Below are 24,962 nucleotides of genomic sequence, written 5' to 3' on the forward strand. Positions count from 1 at the left end.
GTACCAATGAATACATGCTCTTATTAGGCTTATGGTAATGCAAAAAAGATGTGTCTACTAAGCCTATTCTACAAGCAATATAGAGAGTGAGGTACAGTCAAACCTTCTTAGAGTAGAATGTATTGGGAAAATGCTTATATCTTCTACAATAATATAGCATGGGAGATAGACATTATGGAAGCAACAATATGTCCCTATAATCTTTTCTGTTTCATATCAAAGTACATGCTATTTTAACTTGAGTTGTAAATCATTGTATCAATGTTTCTATTTATTATTTTCCCACAGGACTCTTTCAAAGGGCCATCGCTCAAAGTGGAACTGCTCTTTCCAGCTGGGCAGTTAGTTTCCAGCCTGCCAAATATGCCAGGATGTTGGCAACAAAAGTTGGATGTAACATGTCAGATACTATAGAATTAATAGAATGTCTACAGAAAAGGCCTTATAGAGAGCTTGTTGACCAGGACATTCAACCTGCACGATACCACATAGCCTTTGGACCCGTGATTGATGGAGATGTGATACCTGACGACCCTCAGATTCTGATGGAACAAGGGGAATTCCTCAATTACGATATCATGCTTGGAGTTAACCAAGGAGAAGGCTTAAAATTTGTGGAAAGTATTGTTGACCATGAGGATGGCATTTCAGCAAGCGATTTTGACTTTACTGTTTCAAATTTTGTGGACAACCTATATGGATACACAGAAGGGAAAGATATTATGAGGGAAACCATCAAATTTATGTATACGGATTGGGCGGACCGGCATAATCCTGAAACGAGAAGAAAGACCTTGTTAGCTTTGTTTACAGATCATCAGTGGGTGGCTCCAGCAGTGGCAACAGCGGACCTTCACTCAAACTTTGGTTCTCCCACATATTTCTATGCCTTTTACCATCATTGCCAAACTGACCAGGTGCCTGGTTGGGCTGACGCAGCTCATGGAGATGAAGTTCCCTATGTGTTTGGGATTCCGATGATTGGACCTACTGAATTGTTTCCTTGTAATTTTTCCAAAAATGATGTCATGCTAAGTGCAGTGGTAATGACATACTGGACAAATTTTGCTAAGACAGGGTGAGTACCTCCTTAAAAATTCTTCCAATAAAAATATCAATGGTTGCTCTTTTCATTACAGTTTGTACATGTTAGTACTGTTAGACAATTATATAAACATAACGATTAATGAGGACTTCCTGTAATTAATGTTTTTTTCCTTGTCTGTATTTACATATAATTTATTGAATTAAGGTCTCAATTGGACATCTGTGCGAAATATGAAGCTGATTCACAAGCCTATGATCGTCACTGATTTTTTTAAAGAGATGTCACTTACATATGAGGAGGGTCTATTAAATGTATAAAAATATTTCAGTCATTGTTATACTTCAGGGAGGAGTTGCTGGATTAGATCCAGAAATTGCCTGTGAAATGTGTAGATATGAATAAGCATTTCCAAATCCTTTTCCTTACTCATACGTGCTTTTAAATTTACACCACAAAGAATCTGGCATATGGGGCGTGGCCAACTACCAGGCATGGAGGACGTGAGCTGAAAGAGCTCCGTCCCCTACCCTGACAATAGCAAACTATCCTGACATATACTGGACCTGCACGGCTGGGTCGCCCATCCTGTCGTGGTGGAGCACTCCTGGACCTGGCGGCTGTGTTCCTGACCGCCATGCGGTAGCTGAATCCTGTTGGCGAAATGTGCAGATCCTGAACGGCGGAGCCGAGGAGCACAGAGGGGAGGAGCCATGTCCCCAGCGAGACTGACCCGCTGCCCTGCTGTGATCACCGCGGTGTATATGGGGGCCGTGGGTGGTGTCATCACGAAGATTACTGCCATCGGGTTGATCGCGGGTGGGGTGGTGGTGGCCTGTAGTGCCCGCCTGCTCCACCGGCTCACAAAGCAAGATTAAAACCTGCGGCAACAAACAGGGTGGCTGTGGGCGGGACGGACCTGAGCCGGCATTAACGCAGGCGAGGCGGTGAAGCGTGCCAGTAGGTGTGGGAGCAAGTGCGGGACTGGCGCTGCGGAGCGCGAGGTCGGTGGCCGCACTAACCCTCCCTCCCCCCTGCTTATGGCATAACTCGGCGGATTGCGGTGACCACGACCGAGAGGCAGTGTGGTGGAGCTGCTCTGGTGCAGAGTCGGGCGTTGCGGCGTCCCGCTGCATACGGGAGGCCACGAGGTACATGAGGCCATACTGTAGAGTGCTGTGCTCGCTGCCTCCATTTGCTGTGGATATTGACCCTGTGGGCATGGAATAGAGTGCTCTTCTGCCACCCCCCTGCCTGCTTGTGCTCCTGCCCCCAGGATAATGACCACAAAAACAAAGATTGGTGATGTCCTATTGATGATGCTGCCCTGAGTGTGGTGTTCTATAGGGGTCAGGCAGTGACTAAGTGGAAACTGTCCTTGCTGGGGCTATTTTACTGCTCAGTGAAGGCACGGGGGCCGCTATTTCTGGCATTGAGCGCGAGGGGTGCAGACTCAGCACATGGTCAAGATCCAGGACCTGTGACCTGCTGGACTTTTTGCTGTGGACGGCCTGTTGGGCGACGAAGACTGGAACTGGTTGGTGTGTGCCGCACTGTGGGATATAACGCCCTGGTGGTCCATCAGATTACCATACTGGAGCAGAGGCGGACAGGCGGACGGCGAGGCGAGATGGGACGCACCACCAAGAGCAAGCAGGCAGATGCGACCGCTGGCATCGAAACTCAGCTCCCAATTAGCAGTGACCCCTCCAATGCCTCAGACAATGAAGTGATACCTCCCACAGGCACAGATCCGCATGATGCAAAACTAGAATTAATCTTAAAGGAAATACCGGATTCGCGAACGGCTCTAGAGACGTGTATGGGAACAATGTCCGCCAGCCTCAGCCTACTCCAGGCAGATCACAAGAAACTAGTAGATAAGGTCAAGTCCAATAAACTAGCGCTAGATGATTATATACCCCTAGCAGACCATGCACTCTGCTCAACTCCAACAATTCCAACGTCAATGAAAAGACCTGCAGGACAGAGTGGATGATGCGGAAGGGAGGTCCTGACGCAATAATGTCCGCATCCTTTGTATATCAGAGCGCAGCAAGGGATCCAACCCTACACAGTTCGTTGAAGACTGGCTAAGGGATCATGTAGCGACGGAAGGCCTCACGTCCCTGTACAGTGTGGAGAGGGCCCATCGGGTGCCTCCCAGACCTTCCCAACCAGGCGCACCGCCCCGCCTGCTGATAGCGGGCATACTACATTAGAAAGACCGCAACACTATCCTACGAGCTGCTAGAGAAAATGCTCCCATACGCTTCGAGAACAAGACTATCTCTCTCTACCCGGATTTTACCCCTGCGGTCCAGAAAGCGAGAGCTTCTTTTTTGGGAGCCAAGAAGACCCTACGCGCCTGTAACTTGAAATACATGCTGCTCTTCCCTGCTAGACTGAAAGTTGTTCACAGACAAGAATCATATTTCTTTGAAAACCCAGAGGAGGCGGTGGACTGGCTCAAAATAACTTTTACACCTGGGACTTCTCAGACATCACTTCCGTCAGGACAGATACGGTGGGCCTCTCCGATACACTCTACTGTGCTGCCCAGACTGGGATCTGGCAGCTCTCGGAACACAATGGACGCTGGCCCAACTTTGGAACAGATCACGAACAGCCAGAAAGATGCACTCCTGACGGCGGCGGCGCTAGCTGCTCACGATGCTTAGACTGCAGAGACTTCTGGGCGTTCTTCGGATGGGGACACGGTGCGCTCTGATGCAGAAACTATCATAATGCTATTCCCTTCAATTACGGCACAGGTTGCCAAGGCCTTCTGATGCTGTGGTCCTGTGGTCCGGGAGTGGTAACGTATATAGAGCAATGCACAATATATGCTACTGTTGGTGACTGCTGTAATGGGTCTAGTATAACTAAGCTGTATAGGGAAATATACTAATGTATCCAGGACATTTTCAAATGGGCGATACATTGCCTCTACGAACTGGCGCACTTCTGGCCTCACCCCCCAGGCGATTGCGATTAGGCATTTATTGTTTGGAATCCATGTTGGATTTTTGTTTCAGGTTTGGTCCTCTGATGTTCTACGGGGGAACCTAGTATTGGGTAATGTATATGTTAATGCATGTTCGTCGCACAGTCAGCTTATTTTTACAGAACTTTGGTATCCACATGCTGCATGGCTACTTCACTTTCTGCTCTGTGATGGCATTGAATAACGAATACACTTATTGCACCTGGAATGTGAGGGACATGGGCTCTGTCCATAAAAGGCGCCGAGTATTGGCTCTACTAAATAGAAGGAAAGTTGCTGTAGCCTATTTGCAAGAAATTCACCTTAATGTTGATGAGGTAGCCAAACTGCAGAAGAAGTGGAGGGGGCAACTGTTTGCTGCTACGTACTCAGCTTTCTCCAGGGGGGCAGCGGTGTGGATGCGGAGCAATGTCCCTTTCAGACTCCTAGAGTAGAAAATAGACATAAATGTCACATATGTGTTCATGGACTGTTGGACGGGGCTCATGTGGTCATAGGTTGTGTATATGCACCAAACACTGATCAAGACAAGTACCTAACCACACTAAGCGCAGCATTGGCAGACTGGACTGAGTATCCTTGGGTGATAGGAGGCGACTTTAATGCTGTTTTAGATGTCGACTTGACAGGTCCCACCCCCCATTGCACGCTACGGAAAGCAAAAAGCAGGCCGAGGCACTTAAGAGATGGGCAGAGGGTTGGGACCTTCGGGACGCATGGTGGGCTAAATACCCAGAATTCAGGGAGTATTCCTTTTACTCACCACCACACAGGCTGCACACATGGATAGATCGGTTCCTCTGTTCCGGGGCCCTGTTGGGGTCTATTGCTTCTGTACTGCATATCGGTAAAACCCTCTCGGACCATAACCCAGTGGAGTTAACTGTGCATTGGGGTAAGGTCCCAACTCCAGTTCTGACTTGGAAGCTGCAGCCCATTATGCTGTAAGACCCGGTCTTCCGCCGTGCCTTGTCGGAAGCGATTGATCAATATTTTTGGGAAAATGGCAATGCAGGATCTGCTAGCAATCGCCAAACGGAATGGGATGCCTTTAAAATGGTCATCAGGGGAGTGGCAATAGGCACTAAGAAAGGTATTAGAATTGCGCTAATTGAACGGCTCACAAAACTAGAGGGTCACCTTGGCGGCACTGGAAGGGGAGACCCACGTGACAGGTGAGCAGCTGACACAACTGGGGGAGGCCAACATTCAAAACGCTGAACTATTTGAGGAACTACGTGTAGTCGACTACCGACTATATATACAGAAACAACACACACAGGCAGACAGGTCAGGGCCGCTGCTGGCATGATTGGTTCGTAATACACCTCCCCCGACACCCATATTGGAAGTTCAAAACAGCGTAGGTACTGTAGTGGATACGCAATTAGACATCAATAATGCGTTCAGGGACTATTATGAACGACTTTATGGTCCACTTCCTGGACTTACTGATGTTGATTGTGAACCCTTTTTCAACGGGCTACACCTACCACAACTTACACAGCAACAGCGAGACGAGCTGATGAGGCCAATAACGGGGGCGGAAATTTGTCAGGTATTTACAGCTCTACCCCATAATAAAAATCCAGGGAGTGATGGCTTACCGGATGAATTTTATGCGGTGTATGCTGACCTGCTGATTCCCTGCTTGCAATGTATATATCAAGAGTCGTTGGAAGTGGGTGGGCTGCCTGCTTCTGCCCTACAGGCGCTGGTGGTCTCCTTATTAAAACCAGGGAAGGACGGTTTACTTATCTCAAGTTACAGACCTCTATCACTTCTGAACACGGACTATAAGATTCTGAGCAAATTGTTTGCTTCCCGCCTCGGTCAGTTTATTCCTACATTAATACACACTGATCAATGTGGGTTCGTACCGGTTAGAAATACGGCGCTTAATATCAGACGACTCCACCGGGTCATGCTGGGCACACTTGACACAGGTACCAAAGAGGGATGTATTTCCCTTGATCTAAGACTGGAATTCAACTCTTTGCGCTGGGACTATATGTTCTATGCCCTTGCACGATTTGGTATACCAGATGAATATATAGCATGGGTGCGACTACTTTACACGAACCCCACCTCACGGGCGCATACAGGCCGGCACATCTCCAGACAATATGGGGTGGCCCGGGGAACCAGGCAGAGCTGCCCCTTGTCGCCGTTGTTGTTTATCCTGGCTCTTGAACCACTTTTGCACAGACTCTGTGCCTTTACAACCTGTAAGGGAATAACGCGGGGTCGCACATCTCACACTGTCTCAGCATACACAGATGATCTTATTCTTTATATCAAAGACATGGAGGTTGACCCGCACCCAATACCTTCCATATTCAAGTCGTTTCAAGATCTTTCTGGACTGGCTATTAATGCTGAAAAGTCATATGCGTATTTCTTTGATGGATCGGCGCGGAATGGTCCCTTTCAATTCGGCCCCTGGACATTTCAAATAGCGCCTAATACGTTTAAATACCTTGGAATACAGATTTATTGCAATACCACGGACCTCTTAGATGGCAATTTAACACGAGCGATCGCTGCGCTCAAATCTCAAATCCAATTTTGGGTCTCACTTCCCCTTTTAGTAGCGGGCAGAGTGACCATCATGAAAATGGTGCTGCTACCGCGGCTTCTTTATTATTTTACCAACCTACCTATCCTAGTCCCCTTGAGGATCTTTAAGGTACTGAACTCTCTGGTGATAGATTTGGTGTGGGGCAATGGGCAAAGACGTATCAGCCTAGCAAAATTGCAATTAACTATGAAACAAGGAAGGATGGGAGTACCAGATCTACGCCCTTATTGTTATTCTGGCCAGTTGCAATGGCTAGCCTATTGGCTTGCAGGACTTAACTTGCAAGAACTGGACATGACACTATGAGCAGGGACAAGGGGATTATTTACAGGCTTTTTCTACCTCAGGCCCCCTTACCGGCAGCGACGTCCCACTTATTGAAGTTGGCCATTACTTATTGGAGGAGTGCGGTGAGATACACTGTACGGATAATACCGTATGCCCCCACTATCCCGCTACTGGGCATCCCTACAAGACCGGGATTGACTACTAATCATTATCTGCGGGCGTGGACGGATGCGGGAGTCACCACGATTGGGAAGGTCTATTCGGAGGGTGTCCTAATGCCGCATGAAACATTTGTGTACATACACGGTGCCCCAGATACAATCTTCCACACATCCAGATATATACGCATCACATGGCCGCCGGGTGATACTGAATCAACCACGAATGCCCTACTTGCCATGCAATATCTAATGGGACATGGAGCATGACTGACTAAATGGCTCACCCACGGTATTCGTACTGAGACGGCGATCTCCTTACGACTAATACGTGACGGATGGGAAGGGGATGTAGACCGTGAGTTTACAGTTAAGGAATGGGATATTATAGTGGGTTACCCCAGGAAGGTGTCTCGCAATCCTAGATTTAAATGTATCCAATTGATGTTGCTACGCAGAGCTTATTTAACACCACACAGATTGAAAACTATGTTTCTTGGAGCCACTGATGCCTGCCCGCGCTATCATGCACCCAATGTGGGATTGGTGCACATGGTGTGGATTGCCCCCGACTAGGGTATTACTGGGTGACAGTGTGCAAACTACTAGCTGATGTAGTCCCGGTGCACCATGCAGTCACCTTGGAATATTGCATACTGGGACTAGGGCCTCGTGGAAAGAAGGGCAACCCAGCCTCCCAATTTGCTAATCTTGCGCTCCTCCTGGCTGAAAGAGCTATAACCACACAATGTAAAGCAGCTAGAGACCCATCCATACAGGACTGGCATGCAGAAGTGGTGAGATGGAGAAGGGCTGAAGGGGCTGAAGTAAAAACAGAGGAGTATAGGGGGCTAAGGAAAAGACCTATCTCGCCGAGCTGGAATACAATGATGGAGGAGTATGCCGCAATAGATATATTATCCTACTAGAGTACACAGACATTCTAGTTTGAGGGACTGGACCGCTGTTATATGACGCAGGGGCTCCTTACATTATGTTATGTTATGTTATGTTATGTTATGTTATAATGATTTATTGTGCGCACAGCTGCTCCAGCCAAGGAGCGTCCCGGCGCATAGACAAGGAGAAACATAACACAACAGAAAGAGGTAAGACAGAAAAGGGACAGCTAAAACAAAAAATCCATGGGTTGTTACATTGTATAATTCACAAGATTGCACAATATATCTGAGTCAGATTGTGGAACCGAGATACACATGAGGCTAACGGTGGAAATGTGAAAAATGCTATTGTAGATGCTTATTGCCGGACATGCGTGGAGGGGGAGGGAGGGCCGGTAAGTTGTTAGTTGAGTTGCTGTCAACGCATTGAACATTACTTGATGTGTTTACTCATGGTATGTATTATTAGACTCCTGCTATAGGAACAAAAGCTGGAAATTATCCGTACTAGTTTGCAACCGGAGATTTACTTACTGATGACAGATTATTAAACAGTGCCTTGCGAGGATTCTCATAATGCTTTGGCACGATAGCTGTGTATTCTTCGACACTGATTGCAAATATATGTCATTCTGCCATGTACAACTATGTTACTGTATCATGTTAAGATGCCTACGCTGATTGTTGTGTAAAATCAATGAAAACAGATAAAAAAAAAAAAAAAAAAAGAATCTGGCATATTGGATCCACTAAGAGGGTTATATTGTGGTTAGCCTGACCCCGCTTACCCAAAACTGTTATTTCCCTGCTTCCTCTGAAGGTGAAGAGTTGTTTAGTTTGTTATGACAGAACCACAGAGGGCTGTTAACAATTAGCTGATGTCTCAATCACTAAATGGCCTGGCTCAAAAACTGTGTGAGTTATTTTTATCAAACTACTAGCAAAGAAATAAGTGAAATTACCATGATAATTTCTAAGGTTTAACTAAGTGTCTTTTACTATTTATTATTACATTCTTTTTTTCCTAACACCAATCGCAGAGCATAGTGCTAGGGTTGAGTTTGTTGAGCCACTACATAGTAACAGTGAGTCACTATACCAAGATATCTTCAGAGAACACATATGGGGGGCAAATCTGGATATTTAAATGCCTGATGCAATTGCTTACATATTGTAGGTTATTCTGTAAATGTGCATGATTTTATTAATTGGTAGCTCAGAATTCCTGATCCTTCTTAGAGACAAATACGCCCGTTTGCCAATGATATTTTAATAAAACTAAAGTTTTGAATGGTCTAAAGCAACTTTCCATCAGTAAATTACTTTTAATAAAGCATTAAGAATGAATTGCAGACATTTTCATACTGAATGACACTTTTTGTGACTGCACAGGTCCAAACCCTTGATAAATATGGCCTGTAATCTTCCTCTCTCAAGGTAATTTGTACCTTCTTTTTATGTTTGTCACTGTTTTCCCATCTTTTTAATGCCTCCATCGTTTTGATTTTCCACATTGTTCTCTCTAGCTCTGCCTCTAAGTTGGATTATGAAAACATATGTTTTTTAAATCAAAAATGTGTGTTGGTGCTCACCACCTGCATACATTTAGCACTGGCTACGCCAGTACCGCTTTGCCTTCTGTTTATAGATTGCATGTGAGAGAATCTTGGGCTTTGGAAACCTCTTGAGTAAACCAGCCTCCCCCAATGGATAAAATGCATTGGTATCTGCTGTCTCCTCAGTAGATGTCAGCCTGAGACAGAATGGTGGAAGCTGTGAAAACGAACAAATGTCCATGCAAAAATCTATGATTTTAAAAAAGAGTAGCAGATGGATGACATTACTAGTGGCTACAGAAAGCCATTTTAAATGGGATGAAAAATAAAAGATGATAAGAGAATGTTGCTTGGAGTACTCTACTAGGAGTAGAGTCTAATGAAACATTCAACAATTTAAAAAAAAATCAAGTTTGTCAAAGTGCAATACACTCCACATATTTTTTCTGTTTCTCAATCCCGTGTAAGCCCCTTATTAGGAAAACGTCCCTGATGTTAAAATATGTTCAGATCCACGCCGTTTTTAATGATCATATAACATTTCTGAAATCGCTGTTCATTGAGTGATGTACCAGTACAGCTTCAGGTACAGCATGCAACAATTCAAGAATGGCAGTGTTCATATGTTGAAGCTACCTTTCACACCCCTTTAACCCCCATTGAACAGACAGGTGCACTGCATGCCTCCTCACTAACATGCCTATATTTATATTCTCACGGCCTGCTAAGGCCATAAGTGTGCCCGAAAATGCAGTAATCACAAATATTTGAGGACAATAGTAAATATTCTTGTTTTTGAATTTATAAATATATTTTCATGCTTTTCTATGTTTTTCAGGAGAAACAAACTAAGTGGTCACTGTGAGATCTGCAACATGCAGTCCAGTTTATATTTTGAAATGGTTGACTTGGTCAGTCATCATTCTAAAATCAATACATTGAGTGATAATAAGATGAATAATACCAATTTGCATGGTTTCAAAATGGCAAATCTGTTGTAGGAAGTCGTGTAGGTAATCAAGTTGATATTATTTTTGTTTGTACTAGTAGTAGTAGTCTGTAAACATGCTTAGTACTACTATGATTATTAGTGTTGTGTTGAATAAGTGCACAGAATCTGACTAGTGCATCAGCAGCAAAAAAGATTTCTTTGTAGCTTACTAGCTAGCTCCCAATGTTGTACACCTTGAGGTTCTCACTCCTTTTATAGTTATAGAAGTCAACGAGGGCACCATTTTGTGTCCTTTTTTGTAAACCAATAGATTGGAGCCCAGCCATACCAACTGGACATTCAAAATCAAAGTTAAACCTGTACCCACTAGGCTCAATGAATATCAGAGAGCCACAGCATAGGCACTGTCCCCGTGTTTGAACTAACAGTGAGCTGCTTGAACAATACTGTCCCAAACTTAAAACACACGTTAGAACGTTTTGAAACTAAGGGGACATGTGACAATGGATGGTTAGAAAATTTTTCCAGAAGGTCTCTTTAGACAATAAAAAAATAGGACAAGACGGGGTGTGGCCAAACGTCAAGGCCAAGTGGAAGTAATCCACCAGTGCTCAGCTGCATTCATCACTAAATCGAGGTGAATGCTTATTATCCCCTCAAATAGCTCCAATTCAACATGCCCCACTGGTAAGGATGTTGGCTGCACAGTGGGGACCACTTTACAAGCACTAACATTGATCAGACAAACAGCAATGCCAAATTCAGCCTGTGACACTCATCGACTAAGACAAGATAGGCTGCTTGGAGTCGGTGATTCACCTGGTGGACACTAAAGAGACTGCAAGTTACTGATCTGGCACAAAGACCCTGCCTATTGGATTGATGGTGGTAAGCTGAGGACTAAAAGGCCTATGGGAATGGCCTAGGAGGTAGATGCATACATGGTTGCCTGACCCTAATATGGTGACTGCGCCACAGGGCAGATCTGCGGCGGAGCGATTTGTGCTCATTTCAGCAGCATGCCGGCAGTGTACCACCTTCTGCATAGATGGAATACTCGGGCCCGGCCACTGCATCTTGGAGCATGGCAGGAACAACATGAGCTAACACTCGTGATTGGGTGAATGCAAAGACCCCCTGAATTTTTTGTGCAACTATTATCACTGGGCCCACAGCGCCAGGTGATTTTGTCGCTGCAGACGCATCACCTCTCCTGAGCAAGGGGCTAACTTCAGGGTTGGAAGACTGGAGCCTGGCTGCTATGGAAGGGGTATCAATGAGGAGCACCATGGTCACCCTCCCTGCTCCTTAGAAGATTGCCACTGCATTACTCATGCCTGGGCCCACACCGCATGATATTGTTAGCTATAATGGTGGGAGATGTGGCGAGGAGACCTTGAACCCTACAATATTCCAATTTGCCTCTGGGATCCAACCACCCAACAATTCCCTCTCCCGTGGGGCTTTGGTAGCGGTAGAAAGTACGGCGATCGTCTATCCTCAACATGACCTCTGGAGAGGCATTCTCTAACATTACTCTCCCTAGGGACCACTATTTTGTGCCCATCTACATCCTTTATGCCCCAGAACAAAAGGCACAATTCAACAGGGTACCAAGCTACTTTACACCAGTGAGGGCCAGAGACTCACTCTCCTCCATCTCCCGAGGTGACTCTGGCACTAATCAAAGAAGACCTCCTTTCCTCCCTCCATGACATCAAAAGGGAACTATGAGAAGAACTGAAGGCGGATCTCTCCTTTGAGGCTCCCAAGTCTGATATCAACTCCAAAATCACTGGCTTACAACAAGATGTTGACTCAGTGGGCACCCGCACCCTGGATCTCGACACTAAGGGTCATGGACTGGAACACCGAGTTGGCTAGATAGAGAACACCTCAGACCTACTTAGGACCCAATTACAAAACACCCTGTAGAAATGCAAAAACCTGGAAAATTCTTCATGACGAGGCAACATCAGAATTTGGAATTTGGTGAAGGGGGCAGAGGGTCCTGATCTAGAGGCCTTTGTTGTGGGCATGTTCTTTTGCTCCTGGGTGACGATCGAACCAAGGTTAAATTGGACCAAGTTCAAAGAGTGGGTCCACTGACGGCCCGAGAATGTATCGATGAAACTCCATTCCTTTAAAGTGAAGGACTCGCTATTACAAGCTGCTCGGAAAGCGGAAATTCCAAGGCACCAGGTGCTCACTATTTTAAGATATCAGCCCTGATACACTGGTCCGTCTACTACAATTTAAGCTTTCACAGACAAGCTCCACCATGAACACATCAAATAAGATGGATCTAAATGTTTGACCTCTCCTTCGATTATCAGAAAAAGACCCATCAATTCACAGACCTTGGAAGTGTCAGCCCCTGAGCACCAAGGATCCGAAGGTGACGCGTACAGACCAGCTACGAGCCAAGCAAGTGGAGCAGACAAGGGGTAATGGCAATCCCAGTGATGGATAAAGTGTCAAGGGAAATTTAGGGCCTAAAGCTGGCATGCCACAGCGGAACTTATACAATATTTTCTGTGATCTCCGTGAGAACTAGTTATAATACACAAATTATGCTTGTCTTGTTGAAAGGCCTTACCAGACCAGCAAACTTGTGAGTGAAGTTACCATCATGTACTTCCCTGCAGTTTTGTGCTGACCTCTAGGGGCAGACCTCTAAGATGCATGATGGTAGGTGCTTACCATTAGACCTGGCATCCTTTGCATGGTTTCCCCAGGCTTTTTGCCTCTACCTCCTGCATTTTTGACTGTAAGATGGACGTTATTGTTACTGGCTTGTGTACTCTGGGGCTCTTTACCACTGCTGAGCAGTGCTCCCTGTGTAAATTATGATTATGATTGGTTATCCATGATTGGCATATTTCATTCACTGGTAAGTCCCTAGTAAATTACACAGTGTGTGCCCAGGGCCTGTAAATCAATTGCTACTTGTGGGCTTGTAGCACTGGTTGTGACACCCAGATGAGTAGCCCGGTAAACGTGTTTCTGACCTGTCATTGCAGTGTCTGTGAGTGCAGGTTTAAACTGTCATGTTGACTTGGCACCCAAATCATCTCTTTTTCTGTGTATAAGGCACACCTAAGGTAGACCCTAGATAACCCAGTAGGCAGGGTGCAGTGTATGTGAAATGTAGGACATGTACTGATGTGTTTTACATGTCGTGATAGTGGAAGAATGCCAATATTGTTTTTCACTATTGCAAGAACTAGCTCTCCAATCAGATATCATTAGAGCTGCCTTGCAACATCTTACAAGTGTAACTTTCAATTGGGAAGAGCTACAGATTTAAAGTTTGAGCTCCCTGGGCTCAGGATTTAAAAATACATCTTTTAGTAAAGGTTGTTTTTAAGTTGTGTGTTTGAAATGCCACTTTTAGAAAGTGGGCATTTTCTTGCTTTACCATCCTGTGCCTCTGCCAGCGTGTGAAATCAGTGTCTGGTTTAGACTGACAGCTGGGATGTTAGTGCATTCACTCTAGGCAGTCACTTAAGAGCTGAAGTGTGCCTTGCATATCCTGATTGCCCATCACCAAGCAAGAGCGATAGGAGGAGTTGTCACTGACACCTGAATATGGCTGTGCCTGGCTTCTCACAATGCTCTCTCCACTCCCCTGTAGTGTTTTTGGAGCCAGGACATGGCAAGGCCGGATCTGTACAATGCAAAGACTATCCTTTCAAGTATGCCTACTTCAAAGGCCAAAAGGGGTATTAGTATTGGAGCTGTAACCCCAGACTTTTAGAACGCTTCAGGAGCAAGAGGAGACGCAAAGAGGAAGAGCTGACGAGCTGTCAGGGGGGAGTACTGTCACTGTGCTGTGTTGCTTTGCTGGGTTGGCCTTGAGTTGCTGCTTCTGTTTTGGAGAGGACGAGGACTGGACTTTGCTTTGGTATCCTGCTTGAGAAGATTCTCCAAGGGCTTGTGTGTGCTTGCCTCCTGTTAAGAAGTTTCAAGTCCATCAAAGACACCATCTGCAGCCCCCCTGAACTCCTTTGCTGGATGTTCTGTCGTGCCAAGTAGTCCCAATTCCAGTTCTGGGCCCTTGGTTTGGCTGCTTTAAAGACTAAATATCCTTGCATTGCCCTTCCAGAGAAGTTTTTTCAGCGTAAAATCCCATTGCGAATGCAAAACCAATGCATTGATGCGGTGCAGCTGAAAAATAGACACAGCGCCTATTTGCGACCAGAAGAACTGCTGCATTTTGAGTCCAGAGCACCGTGTCTATAACGTCAGAGACCTCCTGTCTGACTCTGACGCAGGCGCTGCTGTACGGCTGAAAGAATCAAGGCATCCCCGGTCCGCTGCTGGAAGAATTGACGCGCCGCATCAGGATGCTTGTTTCCGGTCCAGGGAAAACATGGCTTGGCAGTTCGGGCTGAACTGTTCCCATGAGGCACAGGGTCAGACTGATTTGCATGTCTGAACTGGAGTGGCAGAATGGGCTAAAGAACAGTGATGGATTAAACCCAGATCTGTTGACTGGGTGTGAGTGTTTGATTGGTTCAGATGCTCTGTCCATCACCACTCCGTTTTGTACCGGAAGAATTGACGCGGCGCCTGTTTTGCTGCAGCCGCATCAACCCCAGCACATCAAGACTTTCCTCGCATCACACTTGAGCGGCAAAAGTCCCAGTGCATTGCCCTTCAGAAAGGAAGTCCTTTTGGATTTTGAGACATTGCTTCTCCTCGCAGTAAGGAATCGATGCAACACTTCTCTTGCGTGCCGCAGAACTGACGCCTCCATTCCCCTGGAACTCTAGAATCAGCACATTGCTGTGTTTTCTGCTGCTTCCCTCCTCTGCAGCTGTTTTTCAACTTGGATTTTGATGCACCAAAGGTACTTTGTGCTCAATCAATGCATCCATACAGTTCTATGGACAGAATTTAAACCCATTAAAAAGTGATATCTTGAGTTCTGTATGTTGGATATTTGTAATTTTTGTCTTGTTTGGTGTAGATAAAGGTTGGTTATGTTTCTAAATTGGTGTGGTGTCCAGTTGTAGTATTTCTACTGTATTACCGTGTGTCTATGTTCAAATGCTTTACACATTGCCTCTGAGATAGGCCTGACTGCTCATGCCAAGCTACCAAGGGGGTGGAGCAGGGTTTATCTTGGGTGTTTAACTTACTTACCCTGACTAGAAGGAAGGTTCATTATTTGGGCAGAGTGCATACCACTGTCAAATAGAGACCCCTATTTCTAACACTTATCTACATGGTGCAATTGACTATTTAACACCAGCATGCCTTGAACTTGAGATGCACATGGTAGAATTACCTAAATGCCTGAGCCTATGAAACCTGAAGTAAAAACTCATTTTTGTTGGGGAAGTAGGTTCCCGAGTGTTATCTTTTTGTTGTTCTTCTTTATGTTACATGAGTGGGAGAGCATTACTTTGCCCGGGGTGGGAGGCAGTGTGAGGGGCGAGGGAGATTTTGGAGTGATGTTACATTCCTTATGTGTTCGGGGCAGGGGCAGAAGGGGACTACAGTCAGTGTCCAGTCTACGACTATTAGGCGAGCATGTTTATTAGGAGATACTATGGTCTTAACTACCGTGATATGGAATATCAAAGGTCTAAATACTTAAGCCAAGCATCATAAACCCTGGAAATACCTCCTTGAGTAGATACTTGATATAGTAGCTTTACGAGAAACACATCTCAAGCGTAGTGACAATCAGAGACTTTGCCACAAGGCATGTCCCTTGATCTATAGATCTGCTGCTCCCACTAAGCACAATAGGGTGGCTCTATTATTCCATTTCTCTTTCAATGTTTAAACCAGTGGGGTGTAAGTCTGACAAAGAGGAAGAATAATGTTGCTTAAAGGAACCATTGTTGGTCGGATGTATACAATATCTGCGGTATATGCCCCTATAGTCGTTTATAGCCCTTATGGGGTTTGCAGAAGGGGAGGTCATTATGATGGGGGATTTTTATCTTATGTGGGACCCAGTGTTAGATAGCTCACATTGACATAGATCCCATGCTAGGAGTTTTCTTAAACCCCTGAAACAGGCCATCCTGGACGTAGGTCTGATAGATGCTTGAAGGACCACTCACCCTATGACCTGGGACTATACATTCCTATCACACTTCAACGGCATGTCCACTTGACTTGACTATACCTTCATAAGTAAATCTTTAGAATATTCTATCATGGAGACCAGATTGTACCCTATCACACTCTCTGATCATGCCCCTGTAGAGCTTACACTAGAGTGGGATGCAAGATAGCGCCAATTTCGCTGGTGATTTTTTCTGGGGTCTCCTGCTAGGGAACTCCTCTTTCACAACAAACTACAGAAAACCAGAAAGGAGTTCTTTCAAATGAACGATCTTATGCCTTCCACCACATGGGACGCTTTTAAGGGGGAAATGTACCTCATTGTTGTCTACCCTAATTAAACAGAAATCTCAGGACTGACTAGCCATTGAATCTGAACTTCAATTGGCAGAGCGGGATCATAAGGACTCCCCGACCGTGTGACTACAACAGAAATCCATGGTGCTACTGGGAAGCTGCAGGCAATATATGCAAATGAGGGAAAGAAGATGGGATCTAATCGAGAGCAGCAACTCAGGGCCAAACATGAGAAGGAATACACTGGTCAGATTAATTTGGAGACTGAAGAGATAGCTACTTCAGAGGTAGGTAAAGTGGGAGCTTTCCGTGATTTTTATATATGTCTCTATTCTTCTTAGCCCACGTAGGACACTGCACATCTGGACTATCTGACTTGAGTAAAACTTCCTCAGGTGATTGCTGACTAAAATTAGATTATGGGGCGTCCCATCAGAGATTATGAAGTTAAGGCAGCCATTGACTGCCTTAAGGTTCACAAATCGTCGGGGTAAGATGGGTTCACAGCCCAAGTTTATAACACCTCTAACTCTAATCTGATGCCTCATTTGACTACCCTTTTTAATTACATAACCGATGCTCGCAGGGTGATGCGTACAATGGGTGAGACACTGATTTCGGTCATCCCAACACTCAGGAACGATCTTCACCTATGTGCTTCAGGTCCATTGCATTACTGAACCAAGATGCCAAACTTTACAACAACAAGAAAGTTAGTCAGGGTGCACTCCTTCCCTTGCTGGTAATCCATATAATCGAGCATATTCTTAGGTTACGTGCAAACAGTTGAGTGACTCGTCCCCGGTCACTATTAGATAAATAGAGAAAATGAAGGCGCGTGACTGACGCGCCAAAAGCTGATGCACTGCTGCTTATGGGACCTTTTGCCCTTTGCAATGTTACTTTTTCATCCATATTTTTCAAAACTTCAACATTGTAATCACAAATATTAATCCATAGTTACTCTGTAGAAACAATCGGAGACAGCGGAAATTCCAATTTTGATGTTCATTTAGCATTTTCAAATGTTGCTGCTATCCCATCCAGGTTTTTTAAGCAACAACACGTGCAGTAAAATAAACTTCGAGGTGGACCCTGTTCATACAACCGGATGCATTTCGAGCCTTACGCTCTTCCTCAGAGGTTTCTGAAAAATACAATGAGGTACACTGTACAAATTGCTCGAAAATAAGAGTGCTTATATACGCTACAACTTAACCCTATGGTGCTCGCCCCGTGTTACTATGCAAGCTGATTACCAAAATAATTACCTATACTGTCAGCATTCAACCCCCTGTTGGAGCCACGCAGTTTCTAACGAACCAAAATTATCCTATACTAAACCCTAAAAGTATGAACAACTCTCTAATTTATATGCGCTATTTACGTGAAATCATAAATCTGTGTATATAAAAAACAAAACAATTTAATACATTTATATCCGCTATGTACCTGAAACAAAAGCCTGTGTTTTAAAACAAACAATGTCCTCTCTAACTCTCCAGAACAATCCAGAACAACTTTACAACAAGACATTGGGCAATAAATTGGAAGAAATTATGCCAGACCTGATACATCTGGATCAGTCCTGGTTTGTTTTTAGGGTGGAAAGCACATGACAATTGAGGGTGGTCCACCGGGTCAGAAAAGCTCCTAAAAGAAGCATTCCGGCAGTACCTCTGGCACTAGATTCCAAAATAGAGTTCATTTCAGGTGGATTTGCTGTCCCTCTCCCATACACTTTGCAGCTGTGTCTTTAGTGAACAGTTTATACCCATAGTATAAGCCAAAAACGCCAATATGCAGTTGCAGGTACTGGTAAATGGGGTGGGCTCAGATTTTTTCATTCTAGAGTAAGTCACAAGACAGGGTGTTCATTATCCTCACTTTTATTTACCCTCAGTATTGAACCCCGAGCTGTCAAGGTGCAAGCCATACAACCAATTCAAGGCCTCCCATTTGGATCTGTAGAACATAAAATCTCAACGTTCGCAGATGACGTATTGCTTTCACTTACATCCATTCAGACATTTCGGTCTGCCCTGCAACTTGAACTGAAATCATATGAGAGGGTGGCAGGATTTTACATTCACCTACATACGTCATTCCTTCTTAACCGGACGCTGTCCACCCACAAGAAGGAGGAACTAGTTAACTCCACCCCTTTACACTGGGCTAAATAGACCTCACCTACCTGGACATCAAGAGCACCCCCAGAGTGGCTGAACATTACAGAGCAAATTATCCTCTGCTCCTACAACTTAAGACAGATTTTAAGGGGTGGGCGTCCATGTATATCAATGTAATACAAATAACTGTATTACCTTGGTTGCCGTACCTTTTCCAAGGGCTCCTCATTGAGTTGGAGGGTCACTTCTGCCCTGCTCTTTACTCCCTGGTAACCCATACCTATAAATTGCTTACATTCCCAAAAGATGCTGACGAACTGGCTCCACCTGACTTCCAACTTTTCTACATATCTGCCCAATTGCAGGTGATTTCAGAATGATCCCTATGAGAATCGGTGAAACACTAGCTACACATGGACAGAGTTGGAATGGGCCCATACCTAGGAGATATTCAATGGAAGCAGAAGTCAAATTGCCCCCTAATGCCAATCTTAATGCACCCACTAAGACAGCCCTTAAGGTGTGGGATGCAGTGAACTGATCCACTGAGTAGGCTACTTTCTTCTAACCCTTTACCCCTATAAGCTTTAACCCAGCATTTACACCTGTGCTTACACCCGGCCCTTTCTACCTCTGGAGGAAAGGGGGTTGCCTTACCATATCTGATCTATTTCATGGATGGGACATCCTCACATTTGCATTTGCTTCTTCTATTCACTATTGATAACCTCCACCTCTACATCTAGGCCTTGCCACATAGCTGTTTGGGAACAAACACTTGAGGAGACGATCACTGATGAGAAAATGTGGAAACTATGGAGAGATATTCCCTGATTTATTCATTCTGTTAGGAAGAGGAAAGCACATTATAAAGTGCTTTTGACTGGTATCTGTACCCTACCAAACTTAAAAAAATGTATCCAAACATTTCTGATCCCTGTAAAAGGGGATGCAGGTTACTTGGGGATTTTCAAATTACATGGGGGATTTTCCCCGGTCCTTCAACCTTTTGGTCTCAAATACTAGCTCAGTTCAAGGATATTTTGGGGTATCCGGTCCCAGCTGCACCAGGATTTTCCCTTTTTGGACTGTGGGATGAGACCCTTAAGCGATTAAGTGACGTTACAACGGGATCAAAATGATCGAGGTACGTTACATCGCAGTTTTTACAACGCAAGTCATTGCAACGACTTGCGCTGGAGTGCGCTGGATTTAGGAATAGTATGATTTACTATTCCAACACCAGTCTACGTACAGTAGGGAAGGTGTTGGAATAGTCATTCTATTCCTTAGATTAGAGCACCATCCAGCGCAAGTCGTTGTAACAACTTGCATTCTAATACCAGTGATGTAAAGGCATTGCGATGCAATGCCCGCGTGGTAATGGATGTTTCCCCCTTAAATACCAACCCTCTGGCGATCAGTCGATTCTGTGGGTTTGTCTCAGAGCAGCTAAGATGGCCTTGGCGGCTTCATGGAAGAAGACAGAAATGCCCTCGATATCCCAGTGGCATGCATGACTATGGGAAGCCATAACTATGGAAAGGATGGCGGATATTCTTTTGAACAGTTACAGAAACTTCAAATATATCTGAGGCCCATTAGTGCGGTTCCTCTCGCCAGGCCTGCCATGCTTTACATGACCCACTCATTCTCGAGCGCTCCATCTCTTTCAGATTTAAAGCTGCAGGGAGCCGTTGACTGGCCCGTCCATACCCGATACTCCGTCCCAAAGCCCCGCCTGCTACTAGTTAGCTCTGTTCCATATATGTAGCATGCAGCTTTCAAATCACCATTCATGTATTGGTGTTTGAGATATTTGGGGATGCGGGATCTTATTGGGCAACGATGACTTGAATTTTGTAGTAGAATGAATTGATCACTGAAATACTATGTTTGTATCTAGGAGACCATTCAGTGGCTGAAACTATGTTGTGCAATAGATCTTAAAATGTATATCCATGGTAACCTATAGCTGTAATACTGTCAATGTATGGATATTTGCCTTATAAAATTCAATAAATAAAGCTTGAGGAAAGACTCTTTAATCTAAAATGTTAGGTTCTTTGCATGAAACCCACTTGGAGTGTTCTAGGTCTCTTGGAGCATTATGGTTGTGGCTGTACCTAATTTTTGCAACATTAGTTTTAAATCACAGAATGCTGTTTGAATGCAGTTTAAAGGATGAGTACTCAAACTGTTAATGGCCAAGACAAGGTTGAAATAAAAAAATTCATTCTTTGGGTCAGAGGTTATTACGCTTATATCTAATTACATGCTTCCACTATATTACCCCTTTTTTAAATAAAAATATACTAAACATATTTGAGCAACATTTATATTTACAACGTAAGGCTTTTCATTAGTTTGTCATGTTTATAATGTAAGATTCCTAGTTATAAATCCCGAAAAGACGTTTCCCTTCTTTGTAAATGTGTTTTGAGGGAACAACAGGGCAGATAAAATCAGTACCAAGGAGTGTGCATGGACTAGCAAGATTACTCAAATCATTATGATGCTGGAACAGACATATTACTATATTTTTAATTTATTGTTTGAGGTGTTATAGTTTAAAACTGATGATGTTCTGTGAGGAGTCTGATCTTGAGAGAAACAATATACAATATACATTAATATTTGCAATATTAGACCTTATGTTCTTTTTATATCTACATTCAATATGGTTTCTCTAGCACTAGATTATTCATTATCGGTCCCTTTTTCAAATTGACCTACCGCAACAAAACAACAGGCTTACCTAAATTACTTTGCTTCCGGATTTGAGGGTAGAGATAAACTGAACCTCAGTTACCAATATTCACAGATGTAGCACAGGTTTTCTACATGTGTAGTAATGTTTCCAAGTACAATCTTCTTAGAGTATATACAAATAACTTCGATTTTTTTATCAATATTAAAAAAATTTGAATAATGTTGAAAAGGTGACAAAAAAGTCTATTAGAAAGCAAATATAAAGGAGAGTCAATACCATTCTCGCTAATGTAAATATTTCTCATTATTTTTGCAGGGACCCAAATCAACCAGTTCCTCAAGATACAAAATTCATCCACACAAAGCCAAATCGTTTTGAAGAAGTGGCATGGACCAGGTATAATCAAAAGGATCAACTGTATCTTCACATTGGATTAAAACCACGCGTGAAAGAACATTATCGGGCCAACAAAGTAAACTTATGGTTAGAACTAGTGCCTCATCTGCACAACCTAAATGATATATCTCAGTATACCTCAACAACAACAAAAGTGCCATCAATGGATATTACTTTTCGGCCTACGCGAAAGCATCCAGTGCCGGTTACATCAGCCTTTCCCACAGTTAAACAGGATGACAAGCAAGAACCGAGTCCATTTTCAGTTGATCAACGGGATTATTCAACAGAGTTGAGTGTTACTATTGCTGTAGGAGCATCATTGCTGTTCCTGAACATTCTGGCATTTGCAGCATTATACTACAAGAAAGACAAGAGGAGACATGACGTTCACAGGAGGTGTAGTCCCCAGCGCACCACGACCAATGATATTGCTCATGCACAAGAAGAGGAAATAATGTCCCTCCAAATGAAGCACACAGATTTGGATCATGAATGTGAATCAATCCATCCACATGAGGTGGTGCTTCGGACCGCCTGCCCCCCAGACTACACCCTAGCTATGAGAAGGTCACCAGATGACATCCCATTGATGACCCCTAACACCATCACAATGATTCCTAGCACTATACCCGGGATTCAGCCGATACACACATTCAATACTTTTACTGGAGGACAAAATAATACCTTGCCCCATCCCCATCCTCACCCGCACCCCCATTCACATTCAACGACCAGGGTATAGCCAGAAAAAAGCAACTACAGACTATATTTTTGATGAATTACCACAGGTGACTTTACTGAGTATTTCTTGGTATTTACCCTATGAGACTCGCACTATTTAAATATGAAGAACTATTATGTGCATATACATATCAAGAACTTTGGAAGTTTTGAAAAAATATTGTACAGACACAAATGGATTCAAAAAGGAACAAATTACAGTTGTTGCTTGAAGCAACTGCTCTGAATGATACTTTTCATTCATATTCAAGAGTTCATTTTTTGAAGTTTTAAGTTACGTTACAAAATTAGGCATGTGCAACACAAACAGGAAAGAACTTTGGCTACAAATTTTAAACAAAATTCTATAAATATGCACAAGAGACACACCAATGGAATGTCAAATAAATTACACCATTTTTTAACTGTTTTATTGTGTAGATCATATTTACATATTTGAATATAAGTACACAAAGCACCAATGCTGTCAAGGTCTTAGTAGAGGCCCCATGCTGAGGTCTACCAGCAAGATAAAGAGGTTACAGGCACGCAGATACAACATTATCACACAAGTGCTGTGCGTGTAAGTTGATGGGGTGAAACAAACTGGATATTTTAGCACGAAGTGCATGATAATTTATATGCTTGGTGGCTGTGCTGCTAATTAAGAGCCGTAATAAAATAAAATCTTCTCCTCCCATTGGAGTTTTGAAGAGAAGCTTACATTATCAATTGGCAAATCTGAAAGATAATTTGTATGGGGCAGAAGTAATTTTGTTCACAATAGCTTCAATGGTAAAAGAACTAGTTGCTGGTGGTTTGTGATCATAGGTGTAGTGGTGAAATATCACTAATCGGAATCCCAGAGAAAAATAGTTCTGAATTCTGAATTGTGTTTCTTTGGCCCACTGAAATCATTTGTAGACTTAAAACGTTAATGGAAATTGTGTTCAAGGAACTATACTTTGCTGTGGTTTAGTTACAATGATATTAGTTACTTTTGGTATTAGGTCAAGTGTGTCCAAAGATTTACTTGCAACAGTATTTACAAAGATGCCCCCCTCTTCCCTGGCTGATGCAACCAACTCTGATTACAGATCCGAATATTTTACTTTCACTCATTCTGCATGTCAAAAACATTTTAAACAGTATCTTGGTCAAAAATGTATTTCTCCTTTCAAACTACATATTGTTGCCAGCATTGACTTTGAAATCACTTGACTCCAGTGAGGAGATATATACATATGTAGATACAGAGGCTACACAACAAAAAAAAGAGTGCCAACAACTGGAAACGTTAAAATAAGGTCTTATATATTTGTGTGATTTTAAATGAATGTTCTAAAATCACCAACAATTCTTCATTCTCCTGTTGTTTACCAGTAAATGTATATCTCACAGTCCTTTCAAAATGTTTGTATATGTAATCAGATGTACATTTATATAAAAAGAATTGAGGTGGATTAAGAGCACATCCCTGAAAATTACTTTCTCTCTTACCTGTACTATATTTCTATTTGACTACAGTTATGTGATTTTTTTTACATTTTTTTCAGACTACTAGCAATTTTGATAGTTTGTAAGATAATGCGAAGAACTTTCTCTGACAAACTAACTGCAGTAACAGAAACATTTCTTTTCAGTTACTCTTTTTCAAGAATGAAAGCTTATTACACACAATCAATTGTATACTACTTGATGGAAATAAATACTTTGTACTTCTGGGCAAGACAACTGGCCGCTAAGTGAATAAAAATAATCTGGACAAAAAGTATTATTCCACTGCTAGAATACATGATCTTTGCTCATTAAAGGAGCCAAAATGGTTATCGTGTGACTACTGTGTCATTTTTAGTGATTGATATTGTAAAATTCAGTTTCTGTATAAGATCCAACATTGCCAAGATGTTCTCTGTTTCTGAAAATGTGACACAGTTACCAAATACCCACAAATATACACTACTATATTCAAGAATGCTAACAACCACGAACCAACATTAACAACATTTTGAACCACTTAACATACTTATGAACTCTAGATCTTAATGTAATATTTTACATTGAACACTATACAGAATTCCCTATTAGTTAGAGATGGCACATTTTTACATGCCATCATGTTGATTTC

The 24,962-nt window shown here is 43.4% G+C and overlaps 1 protein-coding gene across 3 annotated transcripts in view; it reads left to right on the forward strand.

Moving 5' to 3' along the window:
• Positions 1-24,663, forward strand: part of NLGN1 (neuroligin 1) — a 771,234-nt gene extending 746,571 nt beyond the window's left edge. For all 3 annotated transcript variants that reach the window (XM_078665701.1, XM_078665702.1, XM_078665703.1), the window contains 2 exons: positions 289-1,078; positions 22,031-24,663. In XM_078665701.1, the coding sequence (XP_078521827.1) occupies positions 289-1,078; positions 22,031-22,856 (1,616 nt within the window). In that variant the 3' untranslated portion in view covers positions 22,857-24,663. The remainder of the gene's footprint in view (positions 1-288; positions 1,079-22,030) is intronic.
• The last annotated feature ends 299 nt before the right edge of the window (positions 24,664-24,962 follow it).

Source organism: Lissotriton helveticus, chromosome 11 (genome assembly GCF_964261635.1).
Source record: "Lissotriton helveticus chromosome 11, aLisHel1.1, whole genome shotgun sequence".
NCBI lineage: Eukaryota > Metazoa > Chordata > Amphibia > Caudata > Salamandridae > Lissotriton > Lissotriton helveticus.